Below are 23,571 nucleotides of genomic sequence, written 5' to 3'. Positions count from 1 at the left end.
TCCCCTATATAAATAACTCATTAAGAATCTATTGGATTTTCTTTTCACTAACTATGGGCTATGGTATTTTGAGGTGCAGCTTAAACTAAATTATCTTAGATTGTTCAAAGAGGTTACATGATATTCCATTGGGTGGCTAGATCGAAATTTGCAATAGGGGACTGATTATTTGAGAAATGCAAATGCTTAGTCTCAAAAAAAGACTTCGGAAGATTAAATGGTCTAAGGTCTAGAGTATATTTGGTGAAGAAGAAATTTAAAGCTCTGTTCATTACAAATGATCCTAAAATGTCAGATTTCTAGGTAAGCTATAAGTTTCTGTGCATACTCTAATCTCACAATTACAGGCTCACCAGAACTATCGAATAAATTACCTAATCTCTATAAAACACTCAAAATACTGATGATGTTATTGAGAGTTCTAGTTGAGGAAAGTTAAAAGTCAGTAGTAAATTAATATATTGAGGGTATTAATTGCCCCCAACAGTATTAGTTCATGAGAAATTAATTTCTCATCATATTTTTCAAAATGACTTATAATAAATATTTTATGTACAATCCCCTTTGGAACATATGCAGGGGTTTGAGTGGGCATGCCCCATGCTTTGGGAGAACACAGCACTTAAAGTCAAATGAGGGAGTAGAGGAAGGCCCAGCGCAGAGAGAACTCCTGGGAAACCATCCACTCCCGATTTTGCCTCCTTGCTCAGTTTGTCCCTTTGTTTCCATGGGCGTGGGCAGGCGTGCCGTCTGGTAATACAAACGCCAGCTCCAGCAAAGCAGCATTTCACACCATGCTTCAGGTCTTTCTGATTTACTCTGCCCATTGTGGTGTGGAGGGCACTTAAATGCTTGGGCTTTACTGAATAATGTGACAATTAACTATTCACTTTCACATATCTGTAGCTCCTCCAGAACTTCTAACAACATAACTAGGTTTTCCCCTCAGAGCAATACTTCTTTAACTTAGTTGTAAAAGAATTGATGGGTTGGAAATTTACGCTGTTTCTTTGACACTTATGCAGCAGGAAAACATGGTGGTCAGAGCAGGCCGTTTGTAAATACTTGTCAAATATACACATTAAGCATTTAGCAATGGGTAATGCTAAATTCTGAAGTAGCTCCTGCTCTTGTGGTAAATTTTTGTTGAAGTTGCACTGCTTGTGTAATTGTTAATGTAAACAACATTTATATTGGAAATATTGGCATTATTAGAAATGTTTTCAGCAAGTGTTTGGAAGCATTATGTAAATATGAACACATCATTCCAGAATTGCTTCATGGGAGGGAAGCCTAAAGGGTAGGATTGGTTTGCAGAGTCAGTGCTGTTTCTTGTCTTAAAGTAATAATTTGTCATTAGTTGAACCTTTACTATGTAGATGAAGTTGGCTGTATGTCTAGCAAGTGGATTAAAGAGGCTTATTTTCATTCTAACCTTTCTTAAGCATTGATATCTAAGCTATGGAGATATAATCTGGGTGGAGAAATGAATAAGAGGGGCATAAAGGAATGGCAAGCTAAAGAAAGTAACAGCAAGATTATACTTCTGAGCTTTGCCTTTACATTATAGATTTGAACTTGAGCTTGTGAGACTGAGGTTAGCTTTTTTAGGTCTGTGTCCACAAGGAGGTAAGCTGCCGGCAGGAGTAAGGTGGTTCCTGGGCTGTGATGTGAGCAGCAGGTCCTCTCAATGGGGCAGTTAAATGAGAATAGAGTTCGAACAATTTTTCCGCATCTACTGGAGAAATAAAACCCTTTGTTACGTGAATACAGCTTCACAATTACTAATCAATCACTACTCTACATAAAAGGCATTCAGCATACAGGGAAAGATGGACAACAATACAAATGTGAGTGTCTTGAGGGACCTTCTGTTTATCTTCAAATGATTAAAAACCATTTCATTATCTATCTTTGATCTCCTCTTGGGTGATAAAATGTAATAAAACATTTTATTCTAACCTGAACTTCTTCTTGGAGTCAAAACCCCCTTAAAGAAATAGAATTTAATCTCTTTGTGACCCCATGAACCATAGCCCGCCAGGCTCCTCTGTCCATGGAATTCTCTAGGCAAGAATACTGGAGTGGATTGCTATTCCCTTCTCCAGGGGATCTTCCCAACCTAGGGATCAAACCTGGGTCTCCCCCACTGCAGGTTGATTCTTTACGGTCTGAGCCTGAGGGAAGCCCCAACACCCCCATAGCTGTGTTTAAAGCCTTTGGCTCTGATATCGGTGGGGTTTACAGCTTGACTTTAAAGGTTTTCCAAAAGACTTTTTTTTTTTTTTTCTGTTGTAAGAAATACATAAATACTTTTAAGGAGTCCAAAGAAGAACTTAACTGTTATGTTTTTTAACACTGAGGAGAGCCAGTCTCCATGCCTCTGTGTCTCTTTGTTCCTTTGTGGTAGAAGAGACTAACTTCCTGCTCTGTGACTAGAAGGCAGATTGAGGGTCATTGTGTTCATCTCATGTTGCGTGTCTGCAAATGTACTTTCAGGATGAGACTTAGGCCTGATCTCTGATTAAATTAATTATTGCATATTAAGGAATAGATATTCTCCTTCCCTTTAGGGAGTTTTCTGCTTGTTAGCTCTTTGATGTCTCCTTTGGTATCTGGGACAGGCAGCCTGGAATGGCACTGCATGCTCTATGTACACCTAGTGTGTATTTAGTCCCTCAGTCATGCCTGACTCTCTTGTGACGTCATGGACTGTAGCCCACTAGACTCCTTTGTCCATGGAATTTTTCAGGCAAGAATACTGGAGTGGGTTGCCATTTCCTTCTCCTGGGATCTTCCTGACCTGACCCAGGGATCGAACCCAGGTCTCCTGCATTGCAGGGGATTCTTCATTGCTGAGCCACTAGGGAAGTCCATGTAGACCTAGAGTGCTAAGTTCCTTCAGTTGTGTCCACTTCTTTGTGACTCTATGCACTGTGGCCGCCAGGCTCCTCTGTTCATGGGATTCTCCTGACAAGAATACTGGAATGGGTTGCCATTTCCTTCTCTAGGGGATCTTCGCAACCCAGGGATTGAACCTATGTCTCTTATGTCTCCTGCTTTGGCAGGCAGGCTCTTTACCACTAGTGCCATCTGAGAAGCCCATGTAGACCTAGACTTGGATTTAAATCCTGATTTAGCACTTGGAGGCTGTGTGACTTTTGACCAGTTACGTAACTTCTCTGGGCCTCAGCCTTCTCACCTGTAACATTTAGAGAAACCTTCCTTTATCCCTCACAGCTTGGAATGCTTATAGCAAGCCTTATTCAGTCCTCAGAAGGCAAAAACCAAGAGCCCACCTGGCATAGTGCTAGGAAATCCAGGAGGCATGTCCCCCCACCCCCAGGTCACCTCAGGGATCTCCCTTGAGGGAAGAAGTCTCGTCTAGCTTGGTCTCTGACCGAGCAGGTCTTATACATGGCAGAAGAGAGCAGGCTGGGTGAAGTCCCTGATTTACACAGTGAACAGGATATCAGGGTGGCACCTTGTCCTGGAGGAAGTGCCTGTTTGGATGGTGAATGTCTCCATCTCCAGGATGACACATGGAGGATGACCGCAATGCTACGATATAAAGCCCTGTCAGTTTCTTCAGGCTGCCTCTTCCCAGGGTGCTGGGCCAGCACATGTGGAGAGGATGGCATGAAGATGCCACCCCTAAAAGGGGGAGGTGACTCAGGAATTGGGAAGTCCACTGGGGTTTTCTGGTCAGAGACGAGAGCTCTATGATTTGTGCTGGTGTTGGTTGCCCCTGATGCTTAGGCCTGGAGTCTGGGGGAGGAGTGGGAGGCAGGTCCTTTTGACCCGGCTGTTACCACAGGTACTATGGCTTTTGTTTGAGATTTGGGCTCCATAGTCAGGGGTCCCAGGCTCTGGAGGGGCCGTCATACCTGCCAGGCCTGAACCTCACTGTTCAGCTGCCGTGTTCCACCCTGAGGTCACATCCATAGCCACTGGGACAGCTGCTGGCTGAAGATGGCTACATCCAGCCCAGTCCAGCCTCTACTAGCGCCAGGATGCAGAAGGGCCTTTCTTCCTTGGTCTCATGAGCAGCTCCTCCGTGGCAATACTTTTTTCTTTTCTTGTGGCAATACTTTTTATCTGATATACTGATCAAGTTAGCAGCCCTGATGAACAGACCTAATTACCTTATATTTGCATAACTGAGAGCTTCGTAAAGTACAAGAAGCATCTGTTTTAAGGTGGTTTGCTCTCTTCACCTATAATGACAACTTTCTAAAATTTTATTTATTTTTAATTGAAGGATAATTGCTTTACAGCATTGTGTTGGTTTCTGCCAACCATCAACATGAATCAACCATAGGTATACATACGTCCCCTCCCTCTTGAATATCTCTCCTACCTTCCTTGCCATCCCATACCTCTAGGTTGATACAGAGCCCCTGTTTTAGTTCCCTGAGTCATAAAGTAGATCCCATGGGCTATCTACTTTACATATGGTAATATATGTTTCTATGTTGCTCTCTCCATACATCTCACCCTCTCCTTCCTTACCCTGTCCTACTGTGTCCATAAGTCAGTTCCCTATGTCTGTGAATGACAACTTTTTTGATGGAGAGACAAGGTTCCCCAGTTCAAGTGGGATCTGCCCAAGACAGGGAAGCCAGCTTCACAGAATTTTTGTGAAAATGAGAATGAATAAGAACCCAGCAGAATGCTTAGCACACTTAGGTGATGAACCATTCTGGTTTGTCTGGTACTGCGAGTGGTTCCTTGGAAGTGGGGTAGATTGATGCTCAAACCTGCAAAGTCCCAGGAAAACTGGGATTAACTGCCACTTTAGCAACACACAGTGAGCACTGTGAGTGGTTATGGCCATGGACTCTGCGCAGGGGTGGCTGTTATCCTGACATCAACAATTATTTGATTTTATAACCTATAGCTGCATTAGACATCCCATCCTATCCGTATCTGTTTTTCATTTTTAATGGAGTTATACCCTCTTCCTTTTAAAGCATAATTACACCAAAAATGTCACTTTAAAGAGAGAATGGTTTCTTCACAAAATCACAGTATTGTCTTCCATGGGACTCATGTCCTGACCTTTTTTCATCCTAATTCATTTATGCTCATCATAACTCCACAGAAGAGGGCATTAGGCCGCACAAACTTTTATTAGAAAAGAGAATATACAGAAGGGAAATTACTGACCAGAGAGTACTCATTTCTCCCTTATAGCAACCCTTTGTAGCAGGTGTTATGATTCCTATTTTAGAGATACGGAAACAGAGGTTCAGAGACATTAAGAAACTTATCCAAGGTCACACAGCTAATGAGATTGAAGCTGGGGTTTAAATCCAGGTGTCTGCCTCTAAGCTCTGTTTCCCTTGCTCTTACCCCTGGCACGTGCTATGTATTCTCAACGAACAGACGGCTACAACTGAGGACTTGGACCTTCTTCCCAACTGGAGATTTCTCCATAAGGCTGCGTTTGGAGCAATTTATTTTCTCTAACTCTCAGTTTCCTCACTTAGGAAATGATGATTGTAATTCTGACACTGTGGTGTTAAGAACTAAAACTATTATCTAGAATGTGGATTTAGGGTGGATAATCAGTGTTAGTTCCTATTACTACCCTCAGTGAGGATGCAGATCTTCTAGACCAGTGGGTTGACTTGTGTGGTCTTTTCTCAGCTCATTCCACGTGTTCAGGTTCTTCTCTGTACTCTTGTGAATAGTCAGAAAGACTCATGCTGTTTTCTCTCATCATCTGCTAGCAAGTGGTGTCGTTTGTGATGAGAGTCTCATTGTCAGAACATTCCAGATGACGTCTATATTCTCGGTTAGCTGAAAACTCCAAATAATATCCCCATGAGTTCTTAGAATAGATGTCCCTGGGCCTAAGACAATTCCGGATAGTTAGTGAAGGATTCTCACTATTTATTTCCTATACAATTCTGTGGTCAGATACTCTCCCAGGGTCCTATATGTTTGAATGATGAAGCACTTTATTTTAAAAATATTTTATTGTACTTTTCATTAACCGCCCCCCCCCCCCACCTTTTTTCAGCCATACCGTGTGGCATGTGGGATCTTAGTTCCCTGAGCAGAGATAAAACCCATGCTCCTTGCAGTGTAAGTGCAGAGTCCTAACCACTGGACCACCAGGGAGGCCCTGAATGGTGCGACCATGCATGGTTGGTTGCTCAGCTGTGTCTGACTCTGCGTCCTGGCAGGCTCCTCTGTCCATGGGATTTCCCAGGCAAGAATACTAGTGTGGGTTGTCATTTCTTCCTCCAGAGGATCTTCGTGACCTAGGGATCAACCCACATCTCCTGCATTGCAGGTGGATTCTTTACCTGCTAAGCATCTGAAACACTTTAAACCTAACTTTTCCCGTAGTAAAAATCTCTCTTCTGTGAATTTATTTTGATAATTTTTCAATGAAAATTCTTTTTTAAAGCAGATTATTTTCCTATGAGGGACTCCAAGAAACTTGAGTCAATCATCCATGCCATTTCTCTGAATGATTTGTACCAGGTCTGATGAGAAATCTGAGAAGGCAATGGCACCCCACTCCAGTACTCTTGCCTGGAAAATCCCATGGACGGAGGAGCCTGGTGGGCTGCAGTCCATGGGGTCGCTGAGGGTCGGACACAACTGAGCGGCTTCACTTTCACTTTTCACTTTCATGCATTGGAGAAGGAAATTGCAGCCCACTCCAGTGTTCTTGCCTGGAGAATCCCAGGGACGGGGGAGCCTGATGGGCTGCTGTCTATGGGGTCGCACAGAGTCGGACACGACTGAAGTGACTTAGCAGCAGCAGCAGTAGCAGCTGATGAGAAATAGTGTCTTTAAAGACACTCCTTATTTCATCACTGCTTGGTGTTTCATTCACTGTAAACTAAACTACCTTTTTCTAGGAACAAGAGATTTTTTGTTTCTTACATGAAATAAAGTTCCATTTAAAATTCATATGTGTTGGGCGTCTACTGAGGGCTAGCTGCCATTCTAGGCAGGGGAGTCAAGATGCTCGAAGATGAATATATGTGGTCTCTTCCTCCACACCCTCACAACATGGTGACAGTCATGGGTCCAACCTGAGTGGCAAGAACAATTAGACATTTGGCATGTTTTAGCGAACATATAAATTCACTATCTGTGAATCAAATGACATTTATTAAGTTCATTGCAAGAGCTTGTTATTTTATAGACAAATTACCATTCAAGCTTATAGTCTTTGTGTTTATTTCTCATACAATAGATAGTTTCTAATCTTAGATTTCTGGCTACATTACTGAGGGTAATGGCTTTCATACCTGGCTCATAAACTAGTTTTGTAGATATTTGGCATAGGAGTTGCCTCTTTGGCTAAAACACAGATGGCATTACCATTTGTTGATTGAAATTACATTTTAAGATAATATACATTTAGATCACTAGGTTTGGGCATATTTGCTTAAAAGTGTAGCTCATCGTTTTAGAGATGAGTTGTATGTGTTGGCAAATTGGCTCAGAAAGCAAAAGGAACAGCAAAAGATGAACGTTACTGTACAGTTGCTTTTTCATTTTTTTCCTGTTTGCCATATGTCACTTTTGATCTTCTCCTGGAAGAGATGTACTATGTATAATGCAATATGGAGATTACCAAGCATTTATACTTTCAAAATTACATTTTCCATGGTATACAGGAGTCAAAACTTGTTAAGAAGAAAGAAATCCTCCCTTTATATTGTCATTCTTTTTTTACTTTGTTTGATCAAAGCCATAGTTATTTCACCTTCACATCTATTGCAAATTACCTTTCCTTTTGTCTCCAGGGTGTAAGGAGAGAGATCTTTGGGAATGTCCATCCAGTAAACAATGTCTGAAGCACACAGTCATCTGTGATGGGTTTCCAGACTGCCCTGATAACATGGATGAAAAAAACTGCTGTAAGTACTTATTGGGCATTTGTCAATGTGACATTTTATTTTATTTTTATTTTTTTGACATTTTATTTTAAACATTAATTACCCCTCATTTTGGATAAGTGAGAAATTTGGAAATACATGTCAAAAGCTTTTTGTATTTTCAGACTTTTTGACTAAAACTTCACTTGGAAAAATATATGCCAAATACAATCAAATGTGTAAAACATATGCATGATGATATTGGTCTAGAAGCATCCTTAGGGAGAACCAATAAGAAAAGAAGGTGTCTCTTCCGGGCCACTTCTCTTCCAGGTTAGGACACGAAGCCTTGGATGGCAGGGTTTGGTCAGGAACCACCTTGTAAAGTACAACCTACAAAACCACAAGCCAAAACGCTGATTTGAGATGCCATGTTTGCTCCTGGGCTAATAACTGTACTCAGGAAAATACAATTGTAGTGAGAAAAATGCCATGTCTTATTTAAACGACTTAGGATTCTTTCCCTGGACAGGGGCTGGTGTGGAGGCCTGAATAAAAATCGGATTCCCTTAAGAAAGGAGAAAGAAAAGTAATAGATGTTAGATAGGCAATTAAGGAGTTTGGCTATAGTTTTTAAAAACCCAAGAGAAGATTAGTGTGTGACTTGAGAGTCACTTAATACTAGAGATTAAAAAAGATAAAACTAACCATATATGTGGACAGAGCTGGGTTTCATCCTAGAGTGACTCCAGTCTGCTCATGCCCAGTGCTCAGCTCAAGCCACTTCAGAATTTAGTTCTGTGCTGTCATCTTTGGGATTTCTGCTGCTCTGGGTGCCACTTTTTCAATCCTGTGGTTAGAACTAGAGAGCTTAGTCACTTGGAGATAGTAGAGCTGTTTAAATGCTTGCTGTTTGTGTGGGTGGACATCTCAGAAATGAGATCGTACCAGCTTTGCTCCTCTGTATTGACTCTTACTGGAAGGCCTCGGCCACCACATCTTTTCCTCCTTTGATGCACCTGTTGGCAAACCGTGAGATGCCTGTTAGTGAAAATCCCATCCATTCCTAAAATGTTTGTCTCCTCCCTTCTTGTTCCCCTACCAGCGTTTTGCCAAGCTGATGAGCTAGAATGTGCAAACCACGAGTGTGTGTCACGTGACCGGTGGTGTGACGGTGAAGCCGACTGCATAGACAGTTCCGATGAGTGGGACTGTGGTGAGCTGCTTGTTTCTGCCATCTGCTCTGACGCCTGGCAGCCATTTAAGTTAAATGAATCCTAACTGGTTTTATGGATCTTACTAACCAAGTTCATCTATTCTACTTTACTACTGTAAAAGCAGTCATCCATGATTTGTAATGCCGTTTCCAACTCACAGAACACATCCCCCCAGGTTATTGTGTGTCTTACACATGAAAATATTTGGGTTCAAATTTTTATGATCATATAACTTTCCATATGAATATAATTTTAAACTCTATCATCCCCCAACTTTAACATTTATCAATAGTTGGTCATTCTTATATCACTGACACTACCTGGAATAAGATATTAGCGTGGCCTTTCTGTCTGCCCTATATTCTTGCTCCAAATCCAGATGAGATTTCTGTCTATCTACTACCTTCCATGCACAGGACTTAAAGGCATCTCCCACTGGTGTTCCAGTGTTGCAGTTTATAATCTTGAGTTTGGTTCTTTCTGTCGTCCTACACTTATCCCTCTTTCCATTCCCTTGGTCCTTATTTTGGCATCATCTGGCCAAATCATAATTATGAAATGTATTGTCATTAATTGTGCAATGTTTCCATAAATTATCTGTGGTGTATGAAGTACAGAGGATTCTCTTTTATAAAAGAAGAATTAGCCCATATGCCACATTAATCCCAAATTAACATCACTCACACATTTTCATTCTCAAAGACCTTCTTGAAAGGAAACAATTTGAATGACGTTACAACTAGCTCCTTCTTTTGCAAATCATTGGATAAACTCATGGGAATGGGACCCTCTGGCCATCTTCTAACTCATAATAAAAAGTTGAGAATTGCCTGTCCATTTCCCTGAGTCTCTAGTTCTTGGAGGGCAGACAACACATCTAACTCATTTTCTAGTCCTCTGCCACGTGGTGATCACTATGGTTTGCAGAGCGGAAGAATTCAAATAGTTTTTAGCTAAAAGAAATAAAAATAAATGTCTGCAAGTAAAATAAAGCCATGTTATCATGTGGTTTCATGAGAAGAGATGTTTTAAATTAGAGTGCCCCTCCTTTTTTTCCCCACTCAGTGACCCTCTCTGCAAACGTGAACTCCTCATTCCTGATGGCTCGCAGATCTGCCATGGAACACCACGTGTGTGCGGATGGCTGGCAAGAGACCCTGAGTCAGCTGGCCTGCAAGCAGATGGGTTTAGGGTAAGGTCAGTAGTTTGTAGCCCTGATGAATTTCTCAGAGGGCTTCATGGGACTTGGCAATAATGTCTTCCTTATGAATTCCGGGTGAGTTAGTGCTCTCACACCCAAAAAGCACAGGAAATGGATCAGGTGAGAGGGCTGTTTTTAATTACAGGCACCTGCTCTGAAGAGTGTGGGTTGAAAACCTACTTTAATAAAGCCTCTAAAAGTAAATGAAATGATTGTATTTTAAGGACTCCTGAAATGAAATTCTTTTGTTATTTATAAAAGCATTAAGATGGTTTCTTCCGAGGAATCTGATGGAGAAATCTTGCAATTTTCCCCCAAGAGAGTATTGAAAATGCATTTTTAAGCAACACACATTTTTCAATAAGTTGAGAAATAGAACATGAAGTTGCTGGTATTTCAATTTACCCTATGTATTGCAGAAAATGTAAATCAGGAAAGAGTTCACCATTTTTGCTTGTTAGAATGAAAAGACAATCACTCTGGCTTTGATACACACACACTGAAATCAATACTTTGAAAGTGGGATTCTTGGTGTGTAAGGCTTTCTTTTCTAGTTCTGTTGGGATTGGAAAACAATAATTGAAAGGTCTTAGAATATATGTGTGAGTGTGTGTGTGTTTATACAATTAAACATATAAACACACATATTTTTTTCTTTTACTGATGATGAATGTGAGGTTTGGGGGAAATATAGAAATGATAGAAATAAAACGTTATAAAATTCTAGAGTAAAAGACTGAGTTAATGTCATTTCCCAGTATTCCACTGAGCAAACTTGAAATATTTTACAATAATGAGCCATCTAATTATGGGGTAGCAACCTGCAGCACATTCTTGTTAACCCAGTTTGAAGAATTATGTAAATACTAGCATCTTCAGCCTATTCTTCCCATGTGAAGTCCTACATCTTTGGAAAATTGAGTAACTGTTGTAATAAGAGAGCTTTAAACTTTGCCAGAGTGGAAAAATTATATTTGTCAAGATCCATTAAACGGTACTTCATTTTCACAACTTCCTCATTGTGTCTAAATGAAAGGAGTTGTGATTGTGATCAGAGATAAATTAAATGCCTTTTGGAAGAGCGTTACTTTCCTCTCGCCAGACACAGGGTAATTTCTTAATATGGAAACCTGATTACATAATGACACAACTCCACTGAGAGTTCGAAGGTAAAGTTGGAACTACAAAGATTTTATAACCAGAAAATTCTCTTGACAAGCCACTCTGTTCTGTTGTAAACAGAAGGAATCGTTTTTAAAATATTCTGCTTTATATTTCTCCTAATTTGGGGGATACTAAATTTAAATTTCTTATTGTGGAAAAAACACATGTCATAAAACTCACCATTTTAACCATTTTAAAGTGTACAATTCAGTGGCATTTAGTGTATTCATAATGTTGTGGAAACATCATCATTATCTGACTTCTTTCACTAAGCATAATGTTTTCATGCATCCATGTATCAGTGTTTTATTTCTGTTTATGGCTGAATAATATTCCATTGTGTGGATACACCATATTTAAAAAATTGCTTTATCTAGTTTTATTGTTGGTTGTGCTGCGTCTTTGTTGCTGCATGGACTTTCTCTATCTGTGGCAAGTGGGGGCTACTCTAGTTGCTGTGTGCAGGCTTCTCATTGCAGTGGTTTCTCTTGGTGCAGAGTATGGGCTCTAGGGCATGTGGACTTCAGTGGTTGCAGCATGCGGGCTCAGCGTCTGCAGCTCCTAGGTCTAGAGCACAGGCTCAGTAGTTGTGATGCATGGGCTTATTTGCTCCACAGCATGTGGGATCATCCTGGACCAGGGATAGCACCAGTGTCTCCTGCATTGGCGGCAGATTCTTTACCACTGAGCCACCAGTGAAGCCCCTTATTTTAAATCTATTGATCCATTGATGAAGTATTCATTTTAGTGGTTTCTGGTTTTGGCTATTGTGTGTATATAGGAGTTTTAAAAAATCTCTTTACTCCATTGTTTCATTTCTTTAACATAGTGGGAAAATCTTTGCAATATCTTGGATATTTAAAATCTAAATAGACGTTTGGATTTTTTAAAAGATAACTGTATTTCATAGGAGGGATAGGAAAATTTGAGAGAGCACAGTATGGTTGAAAAACCATAATTGTTATATGCCTGAGTTAAGGGGTAAGAAGTGATTCATCTTCCAAGGAAGTGAGTACAAAAGGTAATATTAGGTTTCTTTTTTAATATACTTTTGGATTGCCTTTGAATTTACTCTTCAGTGTACATGGGTGGCTCATGAATTGACAGATATCTAGAAAGTCAGGCTGGGGCAGGAATAAAGATCATTGGCAGGACAAGGCCAAATTCTTACCATGGGACTAGGATACTTAGGAAGCTGTGGTTACCACTATGCTTGGAGACCAGTTGCTGTGCTGCAAACTCACAGTTCTGCCACTGGTATTTCAAATTAACACTTAAGTAATCCTGCATCTTTGAGTCATTCCCTCCAGATCCAAAGTCCCTACTACTAAGGTCTCTTTGGCCATGACTAGTCACTGACCTATACTCCAGCTGTCAGAGAGAGGAGAGAGGAAAGAGCTGTCCTCCTTTAGCTTCTGGGGTGGAGTAGTCACTCTATGGACCTGCCTTGGTACTGCTGAACAGAGTGTGCATCCAAATCTTGAAGTGTAAAAAATAATCCCAACTAGTTCTATTCCATATCTTTCTCCTATTGTTTTTTGAGCATCTGCTTATGGACCTTGCACAGGAGTAGGCATTGTGTGGAGGATGCAAAGGTGAATAACATCATCAAAGAGCTTATAACATAATGGGGAAGACATATCAGTAAATAATCAGTTTTTAAAAGGAAAATCTTTTTGTCATCTGAGAAAGCTTCACTTATAGCGTGGCATTCCTATTAAAATTGTATAAGAAAAATATTCAACTCTAATATTACCTTGATAATATAATATAGATTCATTAAATCATTCACTCATTCAGTAAACATTTATAGAGAAAAGCACTGTAGTATAGTATCCAAAACAAACATACCTTAAATCCAAAGAGATCATTCATCTACTTGAGGGGGTATATTTTGGAGCTAGTTTGTTAAAAATGCAGATCTACACCAAGTGACACGTTTTGCAGGGATTCTATTGAAATGCTTTCATGATAGAAGCAGTTGATTAAAAACACCTGCACTTAGAGTTTTCTCAGACCAAAATTATGCTTCCCATGTCTAACAGCAGAAATGCTAGACTCTCAACTAAGTGCTTGTCCAAATGAGAGGACTCAGAGTTCTCCTCTGAAGCTGAAAGACATTTTACCTCCATCTGTAGGTATCTCTGGAGTTCACCCCAGCTGGAAGTATGATGGCTCTTTGATTGGATAAGGGTATAAATCAAGCCCCTAAATTCTCATGACAGTATATTGACTTTGCTACCTGCGTATCCAGTATCAAAAACATATGGACATTTATTTAATCAGCAATACAAATCAGAATTTAGACTGCCTCCTAATGCTTGCCAAATGTTCAGTTGAGACATCTGGTATTTGGGGAAGTTGGTCTAAAGAAATGTGATTCTTTGTGTCTCTTGGCCTCATCAGCTTATCTTTATAAAAGTTAGATCATCTGGAAATAGGCTATACTATTTTGGCAAAAATTCCTTTATAGAGTTAGTTGCAATTTGATTTTATGCCCTAATCCTTTAGAGTTGGTCAGTAGAAGAAACATCCTTCCAAAGAATGTTTCTGTGTCTTAGGCAAAACTGCAAAGACAGCATCTATTGTATTACCTAATAGCCCCTGATATAAGATTCACATCATAATTTTTCCTAATGTGTATTCCCAGGACAAAGTTTCTAACTTCAGAATTCATTTGTCATGTATGAACTGTTTAATCCAGGATGGTTTCCTTATTGATTGACTTCCATGAACCTCAAAGACAGATCCAGTCACCTGTAGTAATAAATCTAGCCCAGGATGCTGGGCCTGTACCTGTAAACTATGAAAAGGAAGCTCAAAGCCTTGTAGTTTTTTTTAAATTAAGATATAATTTAGATACCATAAAATTCACAGTTTAAGTGTACAATTCAGTTGTTTTTAGTATCTTCACAAGGTTATTGTAACCGTCATCACCAATTACAGAGTATTTTCATCAAAATAGAAGCCCCATTTTCAATAGCAGTCAGTCCCCATTTCTTCTCCTCAGCCCCTGAAAAATACTGATTTACTTCCTGTATCTATGGACTTGCCTATTGTATACATTTCACATATAGAATCATGCAATATATGCTTTTTTTGTCTAGCTTCTTCAGCATAGCATAATCTCTTAAGATTCATCCATGTTGTATGTTGTATCAGTTTGTCAATCCTGTTTATGGCTGAATAGTAGTCTATTGAGTAGATAGAACCACCTTTTGATTATCCATTCATCAATTGGTGGCCATTTCGGTTGTTTCCACTTTTTGGCTCTTATGAATGATGTTACCATGAACAGTTATGTATAAGTTTTTGTGTGAACATATGTTTTCAATTCCCTTGGGTATATATCTTAAGACTAGAGTTATTGGGTCAAGTGGTAACACTCTGTGTAACTTTTGAATAACTACAGAACTGTTTTCCAAAGGGGCCACACCATCTTATACTCCACCAACAATGCAGAAGAGTTCAGATTTCTCCATCTCCTCACCAACACTTTTTCATATCTTTGATTGTGAGTATTCAGTGTATTCAAAAATGATATTGTTCATTTTTTGATCTGGGTGGCCAAGAGAGCGAATGTATAGAGAGAAGATAAGAAGACCAAGAGCTGAGCCCTCACATTAAGAGGATCAGAGAAGAGAAGTAGCAAGCTAAAGGAGATGAGAAAGAATTACCAGTGGGGTGGGAGTATGTTGTATCCTGAAAACTGAGTGAGGAAAGTCTATAAAGGAAGAAGTGATGGTCAGTTCTATCAAATGCTGCTGAGAAGTAAAATAAGGACTGAAAATGACTATTAGTCAGCAACATGCATGTCATTGACATGAGCAGTTTCAATAGAGCAAGGGAGCAAAAGCCTGAGAGATAGTATGATAAGAAAAGAGAAACAAAAGACAGTAAGTATAGAACTTTTTTGAGCAATTTTGCCAAAAAGAGAAGCAAAGAAACATGGGCAGTGCGTGGTGAGGGAAATAGCATTAGGAGATCTTTGGTGCCTCTATTTCCCTGAAAGCTCTCACTATTCCATGACTGAATTCTATTAAAGGCCTACCTGCTATAGTACAATCATGTCCAATTGCTATAGACTGAATGTTTATGTCCACTCTAAATTCCCAAGTGAAATCCTAACCCCAATGTGATGGTGATAAAAGGTGGGGCTTTGGAAGGTGATTAGTACATGAGGGTGGAGCCTTCAAGAATGGAATTAGTGCCCTTATATAAGAGATCTCAGAGAGTTCCCTCCAGCCTTCCATCATGTGATGACACAACAAGATGGCCATCTATGATTGAGGAAATGGGCCTTCAGTTCAGTTCAGTTGCTCAGTCATGTCTGACTCTTTGCAACCCCATGGACTACAGCCTGCCAGGCTTCCCTGTCCTTCACTGTCTTCCGGAGTTTGCTCAAGCTTATGTCCATCACATTGGTGATGCCATCCAACCATCTCATCCTTTGTTCCCTTCTCCTGCCTTCAATCTTTTCCAGCATCAGAGGCTTTTCAAATGAGTCAGTTCGTCACATCAGGTGGCCAAAGTATTGGAGTTTAAGCTTCAGCATCAGTCCTTCCAATGAATATTCAGGACTGATTTCCTTTAGGGTTGACTGGCTTGATCCTGCAGTCCAAGGGACTCTTGAGAGACAGAAATAAATTATTTTTGGTCAAAAGTCCTCTTTCTTTCCATTTTTTTAAAACCAAATAAATTTAGATTGTTTTCCTCATCTGGTAGGCCTGCTATAAGCTAGATCATCTCTTTTTCTTCAAATTCATATCCTTTTACATTCTTCTTCTCTTTCCAGACTGGTCTTTTATCTGTGCTTTACAGGCACATTCCTTCCTGCTGCTGCCTCTGGGTCCACAGATGATTGTTTTTACATTTCCTATTCAAATTCTTCAGGGCCTTGCTCAAGCCTCATGACTTCTATGAAGCCTTTCTCATCCCCTTGACTTCTTTTGTCCCTAAATTTCCTGTGGTTACTTAAAAATCAATACAACATGATAGCTCTCTTAATTCTACAATGATATATATCACTCACATTTTTTGATTCTTCATTTATTTCCCAGAATAGTTTACACAGAATAATAATGACCAACCTTACTTATATGCCAGGCTGTTCTGAGTACTTGATATGTATTATCTCAATTTATCTACATTATTATAAGACAAGTAGTATTGTTATTTCTACTTTACATAATGAAGAAACTGATGATAAGAAAAGTCAAGGAACTTGCTAGGTTGCAGAAAAATACAGAGCTAGGATGTAAGTCCAACTAAGGGCAAAAGACCTCTTTGATGTGAGGAGTAGATCTGATGAGGCACCCAGTTCTTCAGTAAACATGCCATGATTGATGTGGTCACCCAGCTTCTCAAACATAAACCTCATTTAGTATTGCCTTGTATGGGAGTTATGTGGCAAGTCTTAATTACCTAGTGATCTTATCATGAAAGAGCATGTATAAGGATATGAATTTCAAGAAAGAGAGATGAGCTAGTTTATAGCAGCCCTACCAGTTGAGGAAAATAGTCCAAACTTATTTGGCTTTAAAAAAAAAATAAAAAGGTCACCTAGTGATCTTATCATTGTAGGATTTTTAAGTAAATAGCAGTGAGGAGGTGGTAATGGTGGTGCAAATTCATCATGCAGGACCATGATCCAAATGTTTCTCTCATTTTGGAAAGTCACATAGTAATAAGTACATGCTTGGTTTATTCTAAGTAGAAATCAGGTGAAGCAAATCCATAAAACACTGTTTTCTTTTACATGTAGCTTCGTAACTTCTCTGGCAGATATGTGGTTTGGGCACGGGGAAAAAATTCTTAACACATTCCCAAGAAGCTGCTGGTTATATGACTGTCTGGCTGAGAAGAAAATCATAAAGTCCAATGTGTAAATGTAAAATTCTCTGAAATATGCTCTACTGGGGCGAGCAAGAAGAATAATTTGCCAGAAAAGTTGCTGCATCCTAAAGGAAGAGGAAATATTTTTTAAGTTCTTCCATGAGAAGAATCTTCCATGAGATGATGCTGTTAAAGTGCTACACTCAATTTGCCAGCAAATTTGGAAAACTCAGCAATGCCCTTAGGAATGGAAAAGGTCAGTTTTCATTCCAATACCAAAGAAAGACAATGCCAAGCAATGTTCAAGCAGCTGCACAATTGTGCTGATTTCACATGCTAGCAAGGTAATGCTCAAAGTCCTTCAAACTAGGCTTTAGTAGTATATGAACCAAGAACTTCCAGGGATACAAGCTGGATTTATAAAAGTCAGAAGAACCAGAGATCAAATTGCCAACATCTGTTGGACCATAGAAAAAGCAAAGGAATTCCAGAAAAACATTTACCTCTGGTTCATTGACTATGCTAAAGCCTTTGTGTGGATCACAACAAACTGTGGAAAATTCTTAAGGAGATGGGAATACCAGACCACCTTACTTGCCTCCTGAGAAACCTGTATTCTGGTCAAGAAGCAACAGTTAGAACTGGACATGGAACAACGGACTGGTTCAAAATTAGGAAAGGAGTACATCAAGGCTTTATATTGTCATCCTGCATATTTAATATGCAGTATACATCTTGTGAAATGCCAGGCTGGTTGAAGCACAAGCTGGAGTCAAGATTGCCAGGAGAAAAATCAGTAACCTCAAATATGCAGATGACATCACCCTTCCAGCAGAAAGCGAAGAGGAACTAAAGAACCTCTTGATGAAGGTGAAAGAGGAAAGTGAAAAAGCTGGCTTAACATTCACCATTAAAAAAGGAAAATCATGGCATCCGGTCCCATCACTTCATGGCAAATACATGGGCAAATGATGGAAATAGTGACAGACTTTATTTTCTTGGGCTCCAAAATTGCTGCAGATGGTGACTACAGCCATGAAATTAAAAGACACTTGTTCCTTGGAAGAAAAGCTATGACCCACCTAGACAACATATTAAAAAGCAGAAACATCACTTTGCAAACAAAGGTCCATATAGTCAAAGTTATTGTTTTTCCATTAATCATGTACGATGTGAGAGATGGACCATGAAGAAAACTGGGTGCTGAAGAATTGATGCTTTCAAACTTTGAGACTGGAGAAATTCTTGAGAATCCCTTGGACAGCAAGGAGATCAAACCAGTCAATCCTAAAACAAATCAACCCTGAATATTCATTGGAAGAACTGGTGCTGAAGTTGAAGCTCCAGTACTTTGGGCACCTGACTCAAAGAACTGACTCATTGAAAAAGACCCTGATGCTGGGAAAGATTGAGGAGAGGAGGAAAAGTGGGTGACAGAGGATGAGATGGTTGGATGGCATCATCAACTCAATGGACATGCATCTGAGCAAACTCTGAAAGATAGTGAAGGACAGGGAAGGCTGGCATGCTGCAGTCCATTGGGTTGCAAAGAGTCAGATACAACTGAGTGACTGAACAACAACAAATGAGACCACTAGGTATGAAGCTTTAATAAGCGAGAGCAAGGTGAGCCTACCAGTTGTCCTAAGAGCATGTCCACATGATCACTATTAGCAAGCTATGCCAAGAATTCAGATTATTGGTTAGCAAACTGAATCTCAAACTGTCTCCTTTGGGCTAATGAATAATTTATGAAATGAAATGGAAACTTCTCAGTGGTGTAGGGAAATTTGCCATTATTAACTATAAACTATGTAAGATCCTGGGTTAATCACATTTTTATTTACTCTGTTACTTTCCATTTTGTGATAAAAAATGTTCATCATTAAAAATGGACTCACATCAGGATTTGTAAAGCCAAAGATGGTTTCCATGAGTTCTCCAGAATTAAGTACTGTCAAAACACACCTTTCCACCAAAAATACAGGGCTACTTGTGAGCAAGAAGGTCTTAGAATGGGGAATAAGCAATTTCTTTGAAGTCTTTGGGGCATCAGATTCTCTAGTCATCATTACATATTGCTGTTGGGCATGAATATGAATGGGTCCTAGGTAGATAAGAACATGATTTACATCTTGAGAATCCATCAGAAATTGACCAGAAAGACCTGTGTTATCTCTGTTAAAAGTCCTTATATGGCAGCCTGTGCCTTTTGGAACTGTACCAGAGATTCCCGGAGATGACTTGACTTTTCCATGTTGTCTTTGAAACCTATTGCAATCTGGCTTGCTTTTTACTCCCAAGACAGAGTTTATAGCAATATTATCTAAATGCCAAACCCACTGGTCTTTTCTTTTAATTTGTACAGTTTGGAATCAAAATCCAATTTCTTACTTTGGCTTACAAGGCATAATCTGGAAGCTGCCTCCCTCTCTGACCTATCTTCTAGCACTTTGCATTTGTCTGCTAAACTTTAGATGCATTGACCTTATTACTGATATTCCAGTGCTATAAACTTATTCCCATCCCAGATGCCTCGGCTTCACTGTTACTTTGTTCAGAAAGCTGGTCTCTAGACCTTAACAGGATCACATCCATCTCATCAATCATGTCTCAGCTTGAATATCAGCTGCTTACAAAGGTCTTGACAACCCTCATTGGAGCAGCTTTCACAGTTACCAAGGTACTCTCTATTTGCTTCCACTGTCTTCTTCACAGCATCTACCAGTATCAGAAACTATTTTTTTCACATATTTGTAATTTGTTCCTCTCACTAAAGTATGTAAAATAGCTCCTTGAGAGGGCCATTCTATCTGATATAACACCAATGTGCTGCCTCAATTTCCATTCTAACATATTAGCCTTATTAATTATCAGTTTTAATCCTTGTCCATCTGACTATGTCATTTGTTTAAATTCTGTTAGGGTGATATTCCTTCAGCACTGAGTAAAGCAAATTTACTTAATACTGAGTATTAACCCATTATTTCATTCATGAACACAAGTCTAATTTCTACCCAATTGTGTACCCTTCCTACATCTTCCAAAAGCTAACAAACTAACATGTAGATCTTGACTCTGAGGCATAATAATCTTTTGAACTAAAAATTTCAAGTGAAGTCACTTGGAGCAGACTTTTGTTGTGCTGCTTCTCTGCATTCCTCCCTTCCTTGGGGACCTGCATCCCTTAATTTTGGGGACTTACTTTAGTTCCCATTTGATCCTTGGGATCCAAAAGGGAGCTGCCATCTTTAGACATGATCCACTTTTCTTGACTTCAGTGATTGGTAGAAGGGTAGGTGATACCTCACTCAAGCTGGACGAATCAAAGAACCTCACTCTTGGGCAACAGTGATTGGTTTTGTGATAAAGTCCTTCAATAAGATTTAAGTAGACATTGGCAAAAAGACTCCTTTTTGGTCACAAAGATGAATGGATTTGAGTTTAGAGCTGCAGACAGCCTGTCCCCTAGCTTGTGGAAAAGTCACTTGGAGGTCACTAAAACCACCCTCCCATCTCTTCTCCCTCCTTCTCACTGATGGAAGTGGATATGAGAAATGGAGGGTCCTGAACGTACTTGGTCCTCAGGCACCAGCTATCCTAAAGGTCCTCCCCATCGCTTTAGTGGCTGACTGCATTTCCACATTTTGATATTGAGCTATTCTGTCACTATTTTGGGTTCTAAAATGCTCATTTTTTTTGTTGATGTAATAAGTGAATTTTTTGAAGCCCTGAAATTTGCGTTATTTTATACTGTAGCATACCCAGTATCATAGTCTGTCTTAACATTTTGAATTGAGTAAAGGTACACTTTCTGTGGGCTTCCCAGGTGGCTCAGTGGGAAAGGATCCACCTGCCAGTGCAAGAGACACAGTTTTGATCCCTGAATAGGGAAGATCCCCTGCAGGAGGAAATGGCAACCCACTCCAGTATTCTTGCAGGATGAGCCCATGGACAAAGGAGCCTGGTGGGCTACAGTCCATGGGTTGAAAAAGAGTCAGACACAACTCAGCAACTGAACAGCATGCACACACTTTCTATATACCTATGATCTCGAGATAAGAGAGAAAAGAGCAATTGACATAGCAAGGATCCTATTAGAAAAATAAATTCTACCTTGGCTCCCAGACTTTCTGAACCAGTGGAATAAAAAATGGCATATTACAATTAAACCTGGTAATCTCTACACTCATGAACTGATAGAAGGCAAAGACAAACAGGAAACACTTTCTAAACAACTAAATAAGTTGCTGTCAAGAAAATACTGAGTCTCTGTCTCTTAAAAAAGAAAAAATATAACTGTCCCCAAAGTTTTCCTCCAACGTATCAAAAAAGAAATGGGATTTTTTTTTTTTGAGATAAAATAGCTAGAAGGAAATACTTGGTCTACTATAGATTCTGAAAGAGGTATGTACTTATGCTCAAAAATATACTTACAGTCTGACACCAATTACTGAGTTTGTTTTATAAGTTTGAATTCTTATAGATGATCAAATAAATGACTTTAAAATTTTATGACTGGTTTATTTTTATACTTTTACCGGTGTTTATTTTAAATAGTGCTTTATGTGTTAGTTTTATTTTTTAATTTATATTAAATGATAATGCATATTTAATAGGTACAGTTTTATAACTTTATATTAGAAATGAATTATTTAGTTCCATTGATTTATTTTATGAAATATGAACCTGTTATAATTTAATTTTATAATCTATTACTTCTTCTTCTTGTTTATAGATGGTTTTTGTCACTTCTACCTATAAATCATGGCCTAATACAATTATTATACTCTACCTCTGAGGTAGACAAATGAATGAAAATATATATTTTCAGTAAAGATTACATACAATAAAAATATTTTTAACTACTTAATTTACTGGGAAAATAATTCAGACTTTATGGTTTTCTTTGAAACATTTCTGTTGATGGCAGTCTTTGTTGTATAAAGCATAAGCTCAGCTATCTAACCAGACAAATGATTCTATAGTCATGTTCACTGGCATGTGTTTGAAACTCATGATGCCTTTCCATCAGTATTTCTAAACCATCCTTCTACCTGGCAAAATAATTTTACTATCTTTTACTACTAACATGTTATCTATAGGAACCAAACAGAGATAATAACATGACAGGGTATAAGAAAAGATTTTTGAAATCAGATATAAAATAGTTAATAGAAATTTTCCAAGTTCTGAAGAGGATATTTAGAATTGCAAATAATATATCCACCACACAAGGCATTTATATTTCAAGACTAACCATCAGTTCCCAAGGTCGAAGACTCATGCTTTCCCCAAGCAACAGATACTATAGAGCAGTCCTTGTCCTTCCACTGCAATGGAAGGTAAGTCTAGGTAAGTCCTGCGCTACTGTGTTGCTGTCAGAAGTAAAGAAGCCCTCGACTTTAAGGGGTTTGTGCTGAGCTTCATTTTTTAGGTAATCGGTCCTAACATAATTGTAACACAAGGAAGATATGCCTTATTACTAAATACCAAGTAACCTGAGAATGTGATAAAAATAGGACAGATTAAACAGATTAAAAAAAAAAATAGGACAGATAAAAACAGGACAAAAATAATCTAGAGATCTGATTATTCACCTAAGCCTTACAGAATTCCTTTCAGAATATCAGGATGATTTGGAATCCTAGGTATGTTGTATCTTCTCATTTCAGTAGAAGTGGGGTGGGTTTATGTTATACAATTTTTATTTGTGTCTTATGGCCACACATTTCAAGAAGCAAATTGGAGTGAAAATCTCTTGCATTTGTGTGCAGTACTGCCTTTAGATCCAGAGCAGAGGGGCCTTGTGCTGGAGCCCAGGACTTAGAGCAGTGTTTCTCAACCAGCGGTTGCCCCAAGGGGACATTTGGAATTGTCAGTAGACCTTTTGATTGGCAGTCCAGGAGTGGTGTGGAGATATTGGCATCTTGTGGGTAGAAACCAGGGGTGATGCTAAACACCCTACAGTGCTCAGGACAGCCCCATATAGCAAATAATTACCTGGCATCAAATGTCAGTAGTGCCAAGGGTGAGAAAGCCTGATTTAGAGGGACCACTGTGGTCTTTCTCCTCAGCTATGCCTCACCTCATGGGGCATAGAGTCTGTCCATCAAGAGGTGTGCCCACCTGGAGTCTGGTGCACTGTATTCAAAGTGTGGTCTCAGGCCACAGCATCTGTATCACCTGGGGTCATGTTAGGGCAATTTAGGAGCCTCATGTCAGACTTATCAAACCTAGAAGTCCAGGTATGGGGTCAACAACCTTTGTTGTCACTGGTCCTCCAGTGATTCGAATGAATGCT

General features: G+C 39.4%; 1 protein-coding gene across 3 annotated transcripts in view; it reads left to right on the top strand.

Moving 5' to 3' along the window:
- The window catches only part of CORIN (corin, serine peptidase), a 309,411-nt gene that overhangs the window by 239,319 nt on the left and 46,521 nt on the right, over nucleotides 1–23,571 (top strand). For all 3 annotated transcript variants that reach the window (XM_005207933.5, XM_024993569.2, XM_002688245.6), the window contains 3 exons: nucleotides 7,779–7,892; nucleotides 8,956–9,066; nucleotides 10,133–10,259. In XM_005207933.5, the coding sequence (XP_005207990.1) occupies nucleotides 7,779–7,892; nucleotides 8,956–9,066; nucleotides 10,133–10,259 (352 nt within the window). The remainder of the gene's footprint in view (nucleotides 1–7,778; nucleotides 7,893–8,955; nucleotides 9,067–10,132; nucleotides 10,260–23,571) is intronic.

This window comes from Bos taurus, chromosome 6 (assembly GCF_002263795.3).
Source record: "Bos taurus isolate L1 Dominette 01449 registration number 42190680 breed Hereford chromosome 6, ARS-UCD2.0, whole genome shotgun sequence".
NCBI lineage: Eukaryota > Metazoa > Chordata > Mammalia > Artiodactyla > Bovidae > Bos > Bos taurus.
Note: the sequence above shows the minus strand (reverse complement) of the source record. Positions and strands in the feature narration are given on the sequence as shown.